This window comes from Leuresthes tenuis, unplaced genomic scaffold (genome assembly GCF_036924035.1).
Source record: "Leuresthes tenuis unplaced genomic scaffold, fLeuTen1.0.hap1 SCAF_22, whole genome shotgun sequence".
NCBI classification, from domain to species: Eukaryota; Metazoa; Chordata; class Actinopteri; order Atheriniformes; family Atherinopsidae; genus Leuresthes; species Leuresthes tenuis.
The window spans coordinates 25,721,301-25,737,449 of NW_027325376.1; the positions used below are offsets into that span (position 1 = coordinate 25,721,301).

At 40.4% G+C, this 16,149-nt stretch overlaps 1 protein-coding gene across 2 annotated transcripts in view; it reads right to left on the reverse strand.

Annotated features, from left to right (window-relative positions):
* mllt3 (MLLT3 super elongation complex subunit) overlaps window positions 1-16,149 on the reverse strand; it is a 45,534-nt gene that overhangs the window by 21,171 nt on the left and 8,214 nt on the right. For both annotated transcript variants that reach the window (XM_072376590.1, XM_072376589.1), the window contains exons 3-5: window positions 5,445-5,527; window positions 3,459-3,602; window positions 176-214 (exon numbers count right to left, since the gene is read on the reverse strand). In XM_072376590.1, coding sequence (XP_072232691.1) covers window positions 176-214; window positions 3,459-3,602; window positions 5,445-5,527 — 266 coding nt within the window. The remainder of the gene's footprint in view (window positions 1-175; window positions 215-3,458; window positions 3,603-5,444; window positions 5,528-16,149) is intronic.

A 16,149-nucleotide genomic window follows, 5' to 3' on the forward strand; every position in this document is an offset into this window, starting at 1 on the left:
CTTTCAGTACAGGGCTACAACAACGAGCAACTATTCAGCAAAGACAACATAGCTGTTTCTACTGAGGTGATGGGCTACATGATTAATAAGCCAGAAAAAAAACTGACAGCTGTTTTAATGCACGATTCCAAGGTGTCCAGAACTAATCACAAGAAAAGCTTGTACGCAATCTTACTTTTGAGTCTTCTGAACCCCGTTTCTGAGGATCACGTTGCTGTGAACAAACAAAAAAGGAGAACATAATTACAGTCCAACTTCAACCACTTGTTTAAAAGTAATGGGACAGAGATGTTGTTGTTGACGCTTTTATCCAAAGCGACTTACAGGTAGGCAGATAGGGTAAGGGGGTCTTGCCCAAGGACCCTTACTGGAGGTAGTACCTTTCATGCAGGGGATTTGAACCCAGGTCTCCCACATGGAAGGTAGAAATCATACCACTACACTATCCAGCTATCCAGAGATAACATCGAACAGTTCAGCTGAAATATTTAACAATTCAATATCAACATCACAAAGTAAGTAGGCTAAGAATCTGCCTGCTACAGTATTACAGGGTATTGGTGAAAAATGGGTTCTTCTTAAAGGGGAACTCTGGTATTTTTAAACCTGGACCTTATTTCTGGCATGAAATACGTTCATCTATTCACCGTGAACAGTTTGGCGAAAGTCTGCGTCATTCGGAAGATATTTAGATAACTGGAGATCCATATAACGGAGTGAACGGGGCTTAGAGGATGCAGCCTCTAAATAAGGCATTATCTGTCTTTATTTCACCAATACTTTAAGACGAATGAATGAATGAACGTGTGCTATAGCTCTGTTAGCTCATAGCTCTGTTAGCTCATAGCTGCTGTTAGCTCATAGCTGCTGTTAGCTCATAGCTGCTGTTATGTGGCTACTTGCGGCTATAGGAGAGCTAACGGAGGGATTTCTACACAGGCACTCTACTCTACCGTTTGCCATCTATCCCGAGCCAGCGTATGTAAGCGTTTGGTCAAACATCTCTTGCATTGATGGAAAGCCCACTGTGAGCAGAAATGTCGTGAAGCGGGCAGCATGTCACGACCATTCGACAGATCACTTTCTCGGCAGTATGGAGGCAAACATATGACTGTGCAGGACACAAAAACAGCTTCAAGCTGGATTGTGCTGCTCCACAAATGACATGTACCACCAGGCTTTGTACAACCTAAAAAGAGTTTTAAGTAATTGTTGTATTCAGTTTTCATTTATATTTTACACACACAATGACATTCAGCTTAAGCAAACCCAAATGTATTACTTTCTGTGTCTGTGGAATACACTGAAATAACTTATCTGTAGCTATTAGAATGATTACACTCTTGACCTGAACTACGTCTCATGCTATGTCAGACACCTCTTCAGACAAAGACAGGGGTGAGGGGCAAAGTAAATGGAGAGCACTTTGGTCTGGCCATAAAACTCCAGACTACAGAAATCCAGTGGAAGGGGGGCAACTGACCAATTGTACTCCCAACAGAGGAATGGTAAAATAATGCAATTCTGTAACAAAAAAAATAAATACTATTTCAATCAAGATCAGATGATTTTAGTGCTTTGAAACATTCTGAAAGCATCAAAACGTATTTTTGTTAAGACGCATATTATCAAATTAAGTTCACAAACTACAGACAAGACCGATAAAACAAAGAAATAGCCTGTTGGAAACACTGATAACAGGAGGTTGGCACAGTCGTGGTGAACTCCTCACAGAAAAAAAAAATGGAATCATGCCTTTAACATACTGACACTACAGATGCCCCATTAGTAGACACTGTACAACACAAATGGAAATGACCATCATGATGTCACTGTACTCCATTTTGCATTTTGGGGCTGCACATTTGACATTTTGGCCATCGACCCTTGGCTTTGATACTTTCTGCCTGTGAAGGGACTTCTTTTAAATCATTGTCAAAGTACTTAGTAACATCTGGTGTTGTACAAAAAGTTATAACATAAACTGTCATCATCTTCAAAGATGCTTTATCATCACATAATCAGCAGCAGAGATGCTGATTACATTCATGTCTCTTACATAGTTTAGAGTTTTTAAACCATCGGAATATCTGGAACATCCAAATAGGAATCTGAATATTGGCTAAAATGTGGCAGACAAGCAGTATTCCTCAGCACAGGCCACACTTCAGCTCAATCCCTCAATTGAGAGGATTCCTCATGTCCAGAGCCGTCTATATTTCCTCTGCAGTCTTGAGTCCTGCACAGATGACATTCATACGTGGTTGGGGCTGAACTACAATGCATGGAGCAGTGAAGCCACAATATGAATGAGTGAGGAAGTGATCTTCAGCTGTAACTATCCAAAATCTGGCACTGTGGCGCTTTCTTACAGGGCTGTGCTGAAGTGACTCTCTTATGTAATCGCTTCAGAACAGGCCTTTTGGGTATCAAAATATGTCTGCACTATTTTGTTTAGTCTTCGCGGTGGATGCCCTTATGACCCTTTCCAGACGAGGGGCCGTGGCTCAGCGGTTAGAGTGGGTCGTTAGGCAGTTCGATTCCCACTCTCGCCACTCAAAGATTGGTGAAAGATTGCTGGAGGGGTGTCAGTCCTTGCAACGACTGAGGTGCACTTGAGTAAGGGACCACACCCCCATGCTCCCCAGGCGCTCCAGTGTATGAGTGTGAGTCTATGAGTGTGTGACGCTGTGCATGTGCATGTTCAACAGGTGCCAACCTGGATGGGTTAAAAGCGGAGGAGAAACTTTGTGTATTTCATACAGTGTGACATGACAATAAATCTTATCTTAATCTTGTCAGAAAAAAGGGATTTCATTTATATATTTTCTATACCTGTTCAATCCTGTTCAGGGTTGGGGAGGACTTGAGCCATTGGGCGAGATGCAGGGTACACCCTGGACTTTTTGCTAATCTATCACACGCTCACACTCGCTCCTATGGTCACTTAGAAACACAGATTAAGCTGACATGCATGTTTTTGGACTGTGGAGGTAGCCAGATCTCCGAGAGAACCCACACAGGCATAATGAGAACATGCAAACTCCACACAGAAGGCTGCGATTCAATCCAGGAACCTCTGAACTGAGAGGTGAAAGTGCCAGCCTTTAGTAAAATCTTAAACTTATAACAGTGACAACAAATTACTTAGTATTTGTTAAAAACTGTAATGACCAGCTGTTAAAAAAGGAGGTTTAGTCAGTGTGTTTTGTGAGGAGTTGCTAAAGATTGTGTCTTAAATAGGAAACACTGTGCTCAAGCCTAAGGACCACTGCCTAAACTAAGACTTGAAAAAAATATTGTTGGCTTTTGCTGACAGAAATAAAATTCAATATGAATACCTACCAGGTGCTACCAATCTTTTACAATGCTAAGATAATCAATAATGGAGCAGTGACCTCCGTTCCCTGGATTAGTCACAAAAATTCTTCCCGTTTAAGCCCCAGTCTCAATCATACCCCTCCAGCTTTCAGCAGCTTCCTCCGAAACTCCTCCGTTGGATTGTTGAAGGTGAGCTTCTCACAGCGAAGATGATTGACAGGTGGGTGACCCTCCAGGTGGAGGAAGAGGTCGTAATCAAAGCGAACTTTCTTCGGTTCTTCCTGAGGAAAAGTGGTGAGCCAACAAGACAGGAAAGGAGGGAGAACAATGAAATTCAGACAGGCGAGACTTTACCAACTTGAAGTTATTTTAGCGACACGTCATCGCTCAGTGTTGTTTCTTAGACAGTCTTACAGCTATTTAATGAAGACCTAAGCAGAACAAAGCACAGGGCAGGAACAGGCTCTTAAGTTACGGCTGCTTAACGCACCCTTAAAGGCCAGCATTTGTGTCACTAATAACATTATTTGACATGGCATATGTTTATTACCTTCATTCATTTGTTAAAGTAACCGCATTAAGACACTGATCTCACACTATCAACCTCCTCACAGAGAGCGCTATGATATGCTCATGATATTAGCACAAGATATTTGCATATTTTACTGCCCAAGTTCAAAGTACAGATCACGTTACCATCACAGTTCATATTACATGACAAGTGTGTCATTGGTAGGGTTGGCATTATGTTCTCTTTTTAATATGAATCTATATATTTTCAAATGAGATATAAGATGAATACATACTGTTTATAGTCTGATGTTGCATTACATTATCAGTTTCAGAGTTTGCATCCCCTTTCGGTACCCAACCCTACATGTTGCATGCGGTTGAAAACATGGATTTCTGGTTGAAGACTGGAGGCTGCACAAAAGCAGCAGAGCAGAATCAACCTACAGCTGCTGTGAATGTCCATCTGTTAATATGACTGCAGCATCTCTCACTCGGGCTGTGTTCAAAGTGATATGTACAGAATATGTTGGTCACAGATTGCTGTTGCAAAATGTTGGAAAAGCATCGGGGGGGAGGGTACTTCACTTATGACACTGACGCGTTCAGTTGCCACCAGCGTCATGAAAAGAAAGGAAAATGAAAAAGCACCACCAGCGACAACATTTTTGGACACTCACTTGTTTTTGTTAAAAGAAAAGTCATTGCTTATTACGGCTATTTCAGGAGAAGACCTATGACCCAATCCCATAGGGTTCCTCTGAATAGCACATTTGCCTTTGACCATCCGTTTAAGTTCAGACTTTTGCTGTGCTCAAAGAGATATGCAAATCTTACTAGTCAGCTCTGGAGAGACTGTCACTGTACACTCATTCAGATATACGGTGAAGCAGACTTGCTTAGAGTAATGTCAAAGTACTGGAAGCTCTGAAAGGAAAATAAAAATGACTTGCTCCCAGTAAAATACTCTATATGGGTTAAGAGTCCAAAAACATGGAATTCTGAATGCAGCTCAACTTCATATTTCACATTTTTCAAATACTTCCAAAAATATCAAGTTCAGGGGTTTCATATTATTACCCACTGTAACAAAGAAAAGCAACGATTAAAAGCTATCATATGGCAGAAATGCTAAAAAAGACCATGCATGGACCAAAACTAAAGAGAGAACCAATGAGCAGTTACTCCTTTTTCAGCAAACTCCCTTCAGATAATCAAAACTACTGGAAAGGGAAGAATTAGAACATTTGGATACATTTCAAATCAAATTTTGAGCTATTTTTACACGCTCTGCAGTCCTGATATGCTCTAAAGATGTTTCTGGACACAAACGTTTCCTCAGTATTCACTGGTCTTCTGTAACTGTAGAAGCTCACCTTCTGGAGCATTTACTGCCAGTGAGCCGGGGTGTGTGCTTATAAGAGCTTCACACGCTTTTCTGAAAATCTGCATATTGCTTTTAAATCACTTGTTTATATTTTAGATTTGTTCAAATACATGTTGCATTATTATCAGCATTGATATCTTTGATATTTGTCCCTGTGAAACCACAAATCGAACAGAAAAACCTGCTGTAAAGCTCACAGGTCAACATCAACCATGAGTGGTAGTACCTTGTTTTTGAAGTAAACCTCAATAGGCAAGATGAAGCCTGCATATCCAGACTCCTCCACTTTGTATGGGGGATCCTTGCACACTGAAGTGAAAAAGAGAGACATGTTATTAAAAAGAGGTCAATAACCTTCAACACAAGGAGGCTGACAAATGGTAAATGGACTTGTCAGTTAGACTAGCGCTTTTCTAGTCTAACTGACCACTCAAAGCGCTTCACTACATGCCGCATTCACCCCACTCACACACACTCATACAGCACGTCTTACACATAACTACATGCTTTTTCTAATCATTCACACACATTCATACCCCAGTGATACACTGGGGGGGCAACGTGGGGTTCAGTGTCTTGCCCAAGGACTCTTTGACATGTATCCTGGGGAAGCCAGAGTCGAACCACCGACCTTCTGATTGGTGGGCGACTGCTCTTCCTCCTGAGCTACAGCCGCCCAAATCAGAGAGATTGGTTTAAACAGCTGAGTGCGCTGCAGCGGCTTCCATCAATATTAGGAAGTTTTTCTTTTGGATCATACATTCATTTTGAATTTAAAACAAACAGAAAAAACAACATGTCTTCTGGGAAAAATGGAAGAAAAATAACACAAAAGCAAATTCAAATGACATCTCATGAAATCTCCATCAATCTTTATGCAAGTTTAAAAAAGTTCCCAACAGGAACCTGCATTGACTAAAAAATTCCCTCTCAACCACTGCATTTAAGCAGCCTTTCGATCTGGCATTTGTTATCAGCTCGACCAGAAAAACGAAATATTTACCTTTTCAGATATTATTTTTTCGATGTGGTCATTGCTGTCGAGGAATCCCTGAATCATACCAGTGGCTCAGGAGCTTCACAACTTTAAATGGTTTTACTGACATACATCCCATAAACTACAAACTGACACAGTACAGCTCATCTTAGTTTCACTTGATGGAGTTTTGTTGGAGTGTGATAAAATCTGTGCAAACCTATATATATATATATATATATATACACATACATACATATACACATAAAATTATAAAATCATACTTATAAAATACTTAATTTTACAAGTGGAAATCTAGTTGAATTGAAGCTGCTTCGACAGGGAATAACAAGATTATTAGCTAAAAACTACTCTGTTTGCATCCTTGAATTTGCAGATATTTATTAAAAAAAAACTTCAGCTAAATGATTATCTAGTATCCATGTGTCCTGAGTGAGTAACTAAATCTTGATGGCATTAATCTGCCTTTGTAAAACAGATCCATTCATCATAGTCTCTCCATGTAAAATCAGGTGACTGCATATAAAAGCGTGAATTGCTTTTGCTGCATTTAATGTGTCACTGAACCTGGCACTCTTTTCTCCTGAGATCTCATTAACTCACATTTCCATTGCCTGCTCTGACGTATAAACACAAAAAGCTATTGCTTAGATTAGAACCAGAGCTTTTAAATCTGATGACAAGGTCAAGACTTCCCCATTTTACCCCCGATGGGACATAAAAGACAAACAAACTCTGCTAGATCTCAGGTGTTTCTCCCTGGAGGAGTGAGTGTTTGCCAGATACCATCCCTATGGACTCTGCAGAAAAAGCAATAATTAAGTTCATGCACGTGAAAACCCAAGTGTGTTTCCTGATGAACTCGAGTTTCAGCTTTCATTTGATCCTAGATAACATTGGCTCAAAGCGAACTTCCAAACTAAATCCCATTTGGCTCCCACATGAGGCGCTGAGCCTGTGCTGCTTCATTTTCATAATGGACTTGCATCTTACTAGAAGAGGACCAAATCCAAGCTCTCTTTTCAGACAGAAACAATGGCACCACATCAAGCAAACTCATTTTACATAGGTTTCTTTACTTGAGGAGCTCAGAATCTTCCGAATTTGTTGGCAGTCACAACTTAACAGTCTCCAGATCATTACTGCACTGCACCTGTTAAAGTTCCAGAAACAGGGAACATTAGAAAACTAATTCATCTGGTCTTGCATGCATTTCTCAAGTCACCGTTTAGGCAGAACCAAGAGGGGATGTGAAGCAAACTGGCTTTTGGTTTACCAGGAATACAACTTTCAACAACGCCTTGATTTACCCTCCGTACTTTGGCACCAGTCGATTCATTTCTGTGCTCTCGCATTTCATTTTGGAACCACGCACTCATAAGGAAGCAGCGGTGATTGATGGCTCAGCTGACTGCACCGAGGTTGCCCTCACCGCTGGAGCCAAGCCATCCAAGTCCCAACACGACTGAACAAATATTATGGGTTAGCGTTAATTGTGCATGTGGGTCAGGTTCAGTTACACCCTGCTAAAAGAGCCCATTCACCAGGCACCTTCACATAAACTGAGGTGGAGAAGGAGAGGAGATGAATCAGCTTGAGCTGCAAAGAGAAACTGCACTAAAGGACATACTGTCTACATGTTTTTTTGGTTATTTTCAGTGCTTAATTGGATTAATGTCATGTCATGCTGGCAATTTTCAGTTTAGCTACAGAGCAAACTGCACTGTGAATAAAGTCTAATGGACTGTTTTCAGAGTCAGTAAAACACAAGTGCAACATTTTACATTTCAGCAGAACCAGGAGCATGCAGCTCTGTAAGAAACTCCCTCAGTCATGCCAAAAAGCTTTTAGTGACGATTCTGCAATGCTTGGTTCTTTTCAGCAGCCCTCAACACGTGTCAAACTACTCTGCCATGACTTCTATTTTACATACAGAATAATCACGAGGCCCCATACGTTTCATCGGGTCTTACACAGTTTACAAGATCCCTCCCTCAAAATGTTTGGTTTTGGAACGAGCCTGTTCAGAAAGGCTGCTCGGTTCCTGAGCTGCGTTCAGCGAGGTGGTCTGAAAGATTTGCATGGGTGTGTGGACACAGGTGTGGAAATCCATCTCTGGATAGAATGAGCCTTACATGTTTGAAGTATCTGGTGCTTGCAGTGGAAGCATCAGAAAGGGAAGTGTAGCTTGCATGTGCTTTGTTAGCTGGCATCGATAAGCAGCTAGCAGTGGGGGCTCCTTAGAAAATCTTCACTGTGCAAATGCGAACACTCTCCGGACGAACAGGCCTGCTAAAGATTACTTTTGCCAGTGATTGAAAAGCAGGTACCAACAGGCTAAATTTCTGAATATCAACTAGAACAACAACACACCTACAAATAACATTTTCTTTTTACAATATTTAGAAATGATTCACAAAATTGATTTTTAAACCAGTCTTATACAAGACTAGTTGTTGACAAGACCGCAACCAGCCTGGATTCTATGATACAATGCTCCAGAGAAGAAGAAGGCAAAAGAAAAGTTAAGTACAGCAGGCTCACATCATCACCCTCTCCCAGAATTACAACAAGCACTGCAGCACTTTCTAACTTTAGAGGATATCATCTCATTTATTATTACAGAGAAAGCAACATTTCACATGCATTTAGCTCAAAAAGGTGAACCCATTTATTTCTAATCTACATCACATTATTTGTATTATAATCACTGGTTAAACCGTTTCAATATGTCAATTCCAAAGCCTCCATTATTCTTTTAAACTTACCTTCTAAATTTAGAACTCTTTAGTACTGAGTAAAGTATCAATTCTGAATCAAAATGTGACCCCGAGATTTAAAATTGAATAATGTGATATGTAAAAAAAATGGACATCTGCATGTTCTTTTTATTCTACCCCAGCCGTCTCAGGCTGAATATTTGTCTTTCCCATCCTTCTGCACAGTGAGGAAATGATTTAGCAAGTGGTTACATATGTGTGTGAGACTTAAGACTTTCGCACTCATGGATACTAGATAAGCAAATCCTCAGCTGCTCGTGCCACGTGAGTCACCACAAATGTCTCCATCAGAGTGGTGGATGACAAGCAGACTCACTGCCATCCACAGAGCTGAGAAGTCAAAGTGCACCACAAGTGCACGAGTTACATTTAAAACGTTTCAGCCTCGGAAACATGGACTCTGCCAGGGGTCAGAGTAAAAAAGCTTGATGATCGATTCATTTATCTTAATTACCTTTTAATTCATTTGCTTGTTAAAGCTTCTCATTCACAGGAATTCAGAACTCATCTTTTTCCATACGATGACAAACCAGCAATGAGTTTCTCTAGTTTTCTGTAGTGTTCTGAGCCCAAAACCGGAAAAAGAAAAAGAAAGAAACCAGGACAAATGGAGCCATTTCGCTGGATTCTGAGGAACTTTCACTGTTCTTTAAAGTTCAAATGAAGACATGTTGTTAGGAATGGGTACTGTTACAGTTTGATCGGTATAAATACGGATTCTCTTATCAGTAATATTATTCTGAATATGAACACAGATTAATTATTTCACACAATGAAGGATTCAACTCGAGAGCTGAGTGATAGAAACTGGTTGTGCTTTGAAAGATAACATGTGCCCGACGACTTGTGCAGGAGAGGTCTGTGCAGCCTCCTGGCCAGGGTTCAGTAGTTCAGGTTGAAAAGGTTACATCATCTGAAGGAGCGTCTCAGGGCAGACAGACACAATGAAGCCACTGACCTGCAACAAAAACACTGGCCTGTGGTCAAAGAAGCTCTCTGAGATGGACAGGGCCCTGGTGTTTATTAGCGTGGCCTTTGGTTTAAGCTGGCATGCCAATCACAGAACAATGCCAGTCACTATGTATTTGCCCTCTCTACACAGATTGCTTTGTAATGAGGCCAAGCCAAACGACGAAGTGACCATAAAACAAAGGAAAAGACTGGACAGAAGAAATTCTTTAGTGAGGCTTGAGTCACAGATATGAGTCTCCGCTGAACCTTTTTCTTCTTAATCCAACTATTCATTTCAACATCATTTGTCCAATAAATGGCAGCAATTTGACAGCAAACGTCCACATGCAGCAATGAAAAGCACTAACAAATCTCTCTACTAGAGTATTAATCCTCACACATCTTGGCTGTGATTCTTTAATTACGGATAATTATTGGAATTTGTCCCAGAACTTGGTCAAGCAGAGAGTGAGGAGTAAGTTTCAATGAACAAGCTCCAAAAGAAGTGTTGTGCTGTGTGTGAATATACAAGTGTTGTCAAACATTAGACACAAAGATAATATGCAACCGGCTACAATCTATCCATCTAACACAGTTAACTGCCTGGCACATTATTAACTTACTAAGTATATTTTTTCCCAGTAAAAAGTAAGAACACTGTTCTAAATCGTCTCCATCACCAAGGTGATAGGGAATAATTTCACTATGACATCCTAAGACAAGCTTCGACTTCCCATCAAGTCCAGTATCTTTTAGTTTGAGAACATTTGCCTCATCTTAAATAATTTAGATATGTTTTTCTAAAGAATATACATTTAGCAGATATACGCACACACACGACTCCAGATCTGGATCCCAGAGAGGGTAACTCTAAAAAACATCCTTTCTCAAGCTGAGGCAATGACATTCATTCAATATTATTCAGTATTCAAACTTGGAAAGGTAATCAAAATGTTGGTGGTCAAATGTGGAGAAACTAACAAAGCTCAGAGTTTCAGGCCCTGAAATTTTACAAGCTGGGCAGGAGGACTGAAGAAGGACAGGAGAAAAATGCACATGTGTATAGCTCTACAATAAATACTATAATAGATGATAGTATTTATACTTCCTATAATACTGACATCTAAATATTCACAGCCACATATCACCAAGAGCAACTGGCTTGGCTACTGACATGAATCATAGAACAGATAAAATGTTATACTAAAATCATGAATGTTATTCCTATAGCTCAGACAATAAAGCCACCTGAGATGGTCCTCACACCAATGCATCACCCTGACGACAGTCTCCACGCCTGCGGCACAGGCGTGCTCCTTGCAAAAAAAAGAAGAAAAAAAACCTGCGTTTTAACCCCATTTTAGAGAAAGAATGAATGGGAAAAATATGGAAACAATGGAATATCCTTATCAATCCGCCTTCTGTACCGGCACAATCTATGTTCAGTAAGAAAATACACTCATTTACGTCCAACTTTTGCTTTGTTTAAAATGTGTTTTTTTTTTTTTATTTGATACAGATACTCTGTAGACTGCTGAAGTGACTTTATCTTACACTTTAAAAAAGGTTAACCTGACACTGTGTGTTCAATGACGAGACAAATGGTAAAAAGATGGTAAACTGAAATAATCACTACTGTCTATGTAGCAAAAAAGCAACACATTCTCAAATGTGAGAAGGGAGAGCCATGTCAAATCTTTCTGTGTAAATATCTCATATTACAATGTGGACAGCTGCGGCTTATAATCCAGTGCGGCCTGTACAAGTACAAAATGGATTTTCTTTTTAAAATTAGAGGGTGCGGCTTATATTCAGGTGCGTTCTATAGTCCGGAATTTACGGTAAGCTGTCAATTCATTTTCTTTGAATTCACCAATTACTAAATTGTCTACACAGTGCAGCTTTATGACATATGATGTTATGGGCTGCAGACTTTAAAAGCACTGATGCCTTGGACTCAGACATAGTCCTGGAAAACCTGAAGCAAACCTCAAAGTAGGAGCACAGAAAGAAGGAACTGGAGCTGCCTCATGCTTGGTTAAAAGGTGCATCTGAACATTCACACAGCCAGAGGCCAGCATACTAGCATCAATGAAAACAACCGATACGTTTAAAGAACATTAAAAAGAGAAGAACAAAGAGAGTCTAACTTTTCAGTCAGTGCAGGGTGGATAAAAGAGTAAGAATCGCATTTTCTCGTATACAAAATATTGATTAGTCGCGACATGACCCACTGTAACAGAGGTGGGTGATGATTAGCATCCCAGCAGGGATAGAATCTGTCTGACTGAGCAACTCTTAAAACACATACTGTAGTGTCAATAGTTATACAGGAGCTCCCTTAAATGACCTCACACTAATGAGCTAACAGCGAGACCACTGAAACACCCCGAAACAGGGTCAAAATTAATCTGCCGAGATAAAAGACGAAACCACAAGAAACATCCGAGTTAGTGTTCATCCAACTGGATACAAAGGAGGCCCAGCAGGTGGCCAGTCTGGACCAGTAAAAAGGCTCGACACCCCACAGATCTAATCGTGTATTTTCATTCCATCAATGATGGTCGAAAACATGTTAACGTTACAAAGTATCCAGCCCAGCAGCATGACCAGAGAACATGGAAAAACAATGGCAGAAACGCAGAAAAACAGACTCCATGTCACACAAAAACACCATATGCACAGACGAGACTATAAAACACAAAGGTGTGAAGCCACACCTTCCTCAGGGGACACAACACAGATGGAGAAGAGGACTCCAGTGAGATGGGGCAAGGAGATCAAATTCATGGGGATCCTCCTGATCCCAGATCAGCAGCACACAGAGGCGTTGTCAACAAGTAACCTGTGAAGTGAGCTGGATGCTCTATTTTTTGATGGTGTGTCATCTCAAGGGGTTCTTTCTGTAAGTCAAGGTGCTCAGACCTTGTTTAAACTCCCAGAACACAATCTAAATCTGACAAAGGACTAATAGGTTGTGTAAAAAAATCCTGTCTCACAAACAAGTGTCTCCTATTTGCAATCAAACAGAAATACAGAAAGAAAAATACAAAAGCTGTGTGCAAATCCAAATATTCAGAGCAAAAAAAGAGCAGGGGAAAGATTTTAGAAAAGCAAGCACCAGTACAACACAGAAAGGGCTTTGATCGGTAGCTATCCTGAGCTCCAACGTGCTTCAAGCTTGCAGGCACAGGAGCAACTTCAGATCCGGTTTTATTGCTTCCAGTTTCCACCCTTTAGTCGGCCTTCCTGCTGCTCACTGCATGCCCCGTGTCCTGTGACAGGAAAGCTGCGTCCTCATTGGTGACAAACAGAAAGGCAGCAGTACTCAAACTGAAACTACACCGCTGACTTTGATGGCCAGGACGAAGAAGATCAACATTTGTACTGCATTCATATTACAGTTCATAGTGTTACCAAGGAGCACATGTTCTAAACCTCCACTGTTGGAAATAGTCTGAAAACAATGATGACCAATGAGAAACTAAAAAAGAAGATCATTACATAACCATAACTTCTGTATACACCCGGAATGCAGAGAAGGTATTTAGAAACAAACTGCATTTAGCAGAATACTCTAAATGTATTTATCTCACGTGACACTGACCTATGAATAATTCCAGCTTAAAAAAAAGCATCAAACTCACTTAAGACAAACAACTTGTTCCCATTTCTATAGTTCTATTCATGAAAAATGCCAAAGATTACAGTCTGACAGACAAAGAATAATAGTTTTGCAAGTATTTCCAAACAGATATAGCCGAAATGTTGGCAAATCTAGTCATAGTGTGAAGTGTGTCCTTGAAAAGAGTTTTGAGGAAACTGGACCATCGGAATCAGATTTGAAAATCAAAGATATAATCACATCAGCCCCCTTGATAAAATAAAATGTGTCATGGCCTGAATCAACCATTTAAATCCGGTTAAAAGCAGCTTTGGTGCCGATCCCACAGAGCCAAACAAAGAATTCTGCTTTAACGTCAGAATAAAACGTAAGAATGGGACGACAGCATGACTAAGCTGTGAGGAGTCTGCACACCTTCAACCAGCACATCAGCTGGCTCACCACATGTACATTAACTACAGAGTAGTGTAGTGAAACCAGAATATGACCAAATCCATTCTGTATGTGATAGAAAGTACCAAAAATACAGACTCCCTGGTCTATACTCTATATTTGTAGTGAGTTAATCATTTGCCACAAACAGAAAATGACTGATTCTCATTAACAAAGAAAAATTAATATAAACTCTTCAGCTGATCCATCTACTGTTGGCCCAAGCCTCATCAGAAATGGTCTCCATGGAAGGGTGGCTGTCAAGAAGCCATTCTTAAGGAAGGGAAACAGGGAGAAAAGGCTGAGCTGTGCCAAATGACACAAGAAGTGGACTGAAAATCAGTGGCAACAGGTCTTATGGAGGGATGAATCCTCCCCAGAGCCCGGACCTCAACATTATTGAAGCAGTGTGGGATCATCTGACAGAGAACGGAACAAAAGGCAGCCCACATCCAAAGAAGAGCTTTGGGATGTCCTTCAAGAAGCCTGGAGAACTATTCCTGAAGACTCCTTAAAGAAATGACAGAAAGCTTGTCTCAGAGGGTTCAGGCTGTGTTGGGGAGTAAGCATTCACAAAGCAAGTTAGGTAAGCAGGTTACGTGAGACTAGCAAGGTACAGCTGAAGAAGAAGGGGTCAACTTATCAGGAAGCTATGCTATTTTTTAAGATACTCTGCCTGCATGTGTTCTAGAACCCAAAGAAAGTTAAAGGCTATTTCCATTAATCATCTAAGGATTATAATAAGTAACAGAGCGTTAGGTATTTTCTATTTTTATGAGTAAATACTGTATTTGTCTACAGTGTCATTGATTTACTGCCCAATTGTACAGAGACACTATTTTAAAAATATAGTCATTCATTAGTTTTCTTCAACTGAAGAATAAGTTGGTAACATATTAAATGGTTCTATGTAAACCCAATAAGAAACTGAACAATTACTTCTATGAGAGACAAATCAGCAACCTCTGTTCAGATGGAGACGCAGCAACAGCAATTTTTTGGCTCATTTAGACTTCTTTTTTTCTTTTCAGATGTCTAACCTGCTGATTCCAGTTGTCCTTTTAACTAGCAGCACACAAAATGGTTGTTCTGTCTTCTTTAAATCCAACTGTGTGATTAGAAAAGCTTGATGATGGCTATCTTCCCCAGATTACAGGACCTTCTCCCTCCATCACTGGAAACCTTAAAATAAAGTGTTCCAGTTTTCAGAGAATTGATTGGAGTTTTCTTAGTGATTTTTTTCTAATGATTTCCATAATTCCCTAAATCTGCCTTACTTTCAATCTGTGGACAAATTCCACCTTTGGCCTGTTATGATCACACTATTTTAAGTGTGTTCTGACTTGAAACTTGCAGCTTTGGTGTGTGGAGGTGCTGTAAATACGGGACAAATGTTCTATGGTATTGTTAAGCCAACAGCCAGCCTATACATACCGCGCTTCAGTGAACCACTTCCTTCTCCCTCCGTTCATTGACTAAAACAAGGCAAAGCCAGCATTTACAACTCAGTTCCTGTTGTTAGATGGTGGCTACCCCGTCCATCTGCATCTCCTCCCCTTCCCCATCCTTTCATGCCAGCAGCAGCACTTACAGCTCTTGCTAACCTTGGGTTACACCTACATAATTCTGTAGGTTTGATTTCTGTGGAACAGTAAAACAACTGGTACATTTCTGAAGCTCTTCTTTGTTTTCCACTCAACAGAGTGTGCGTGTCGGGGGAGGGGGGTGATTGGTTGGCTCTGCGTGGTACTCGTCCAATGGTATCTCAGCTGTAACGGGTTGAACACTGCTTCAGTTCTTCACCTGTGTTTCGTTTCTTTTTTCTCAGCAGAAAAGGACCCTGAATATTCCGAAGCAGAACAGACTTTGTTCAAGCGATACAGAAGTCAGAGCTCAAAATGACTTGGTTTATATCAAACCATGTAAAATAAGAGGAACCCATGTTTTTTTCCAATACCAAGCCCAATTAACTATCGTTAAGCTATCTGAGTAAAGTTATGAGGCACTGTCTTGTGAGAATGAAAGTACACCTTCTTGAAATTCGAAAGCTCAATGCATCTGGTATCATATACATTAATCTGTACCCTAAGAGTCTTAAAATTAGGTAAAACAATATAGTTTAAACAACAGTGGAGGATATGTTACA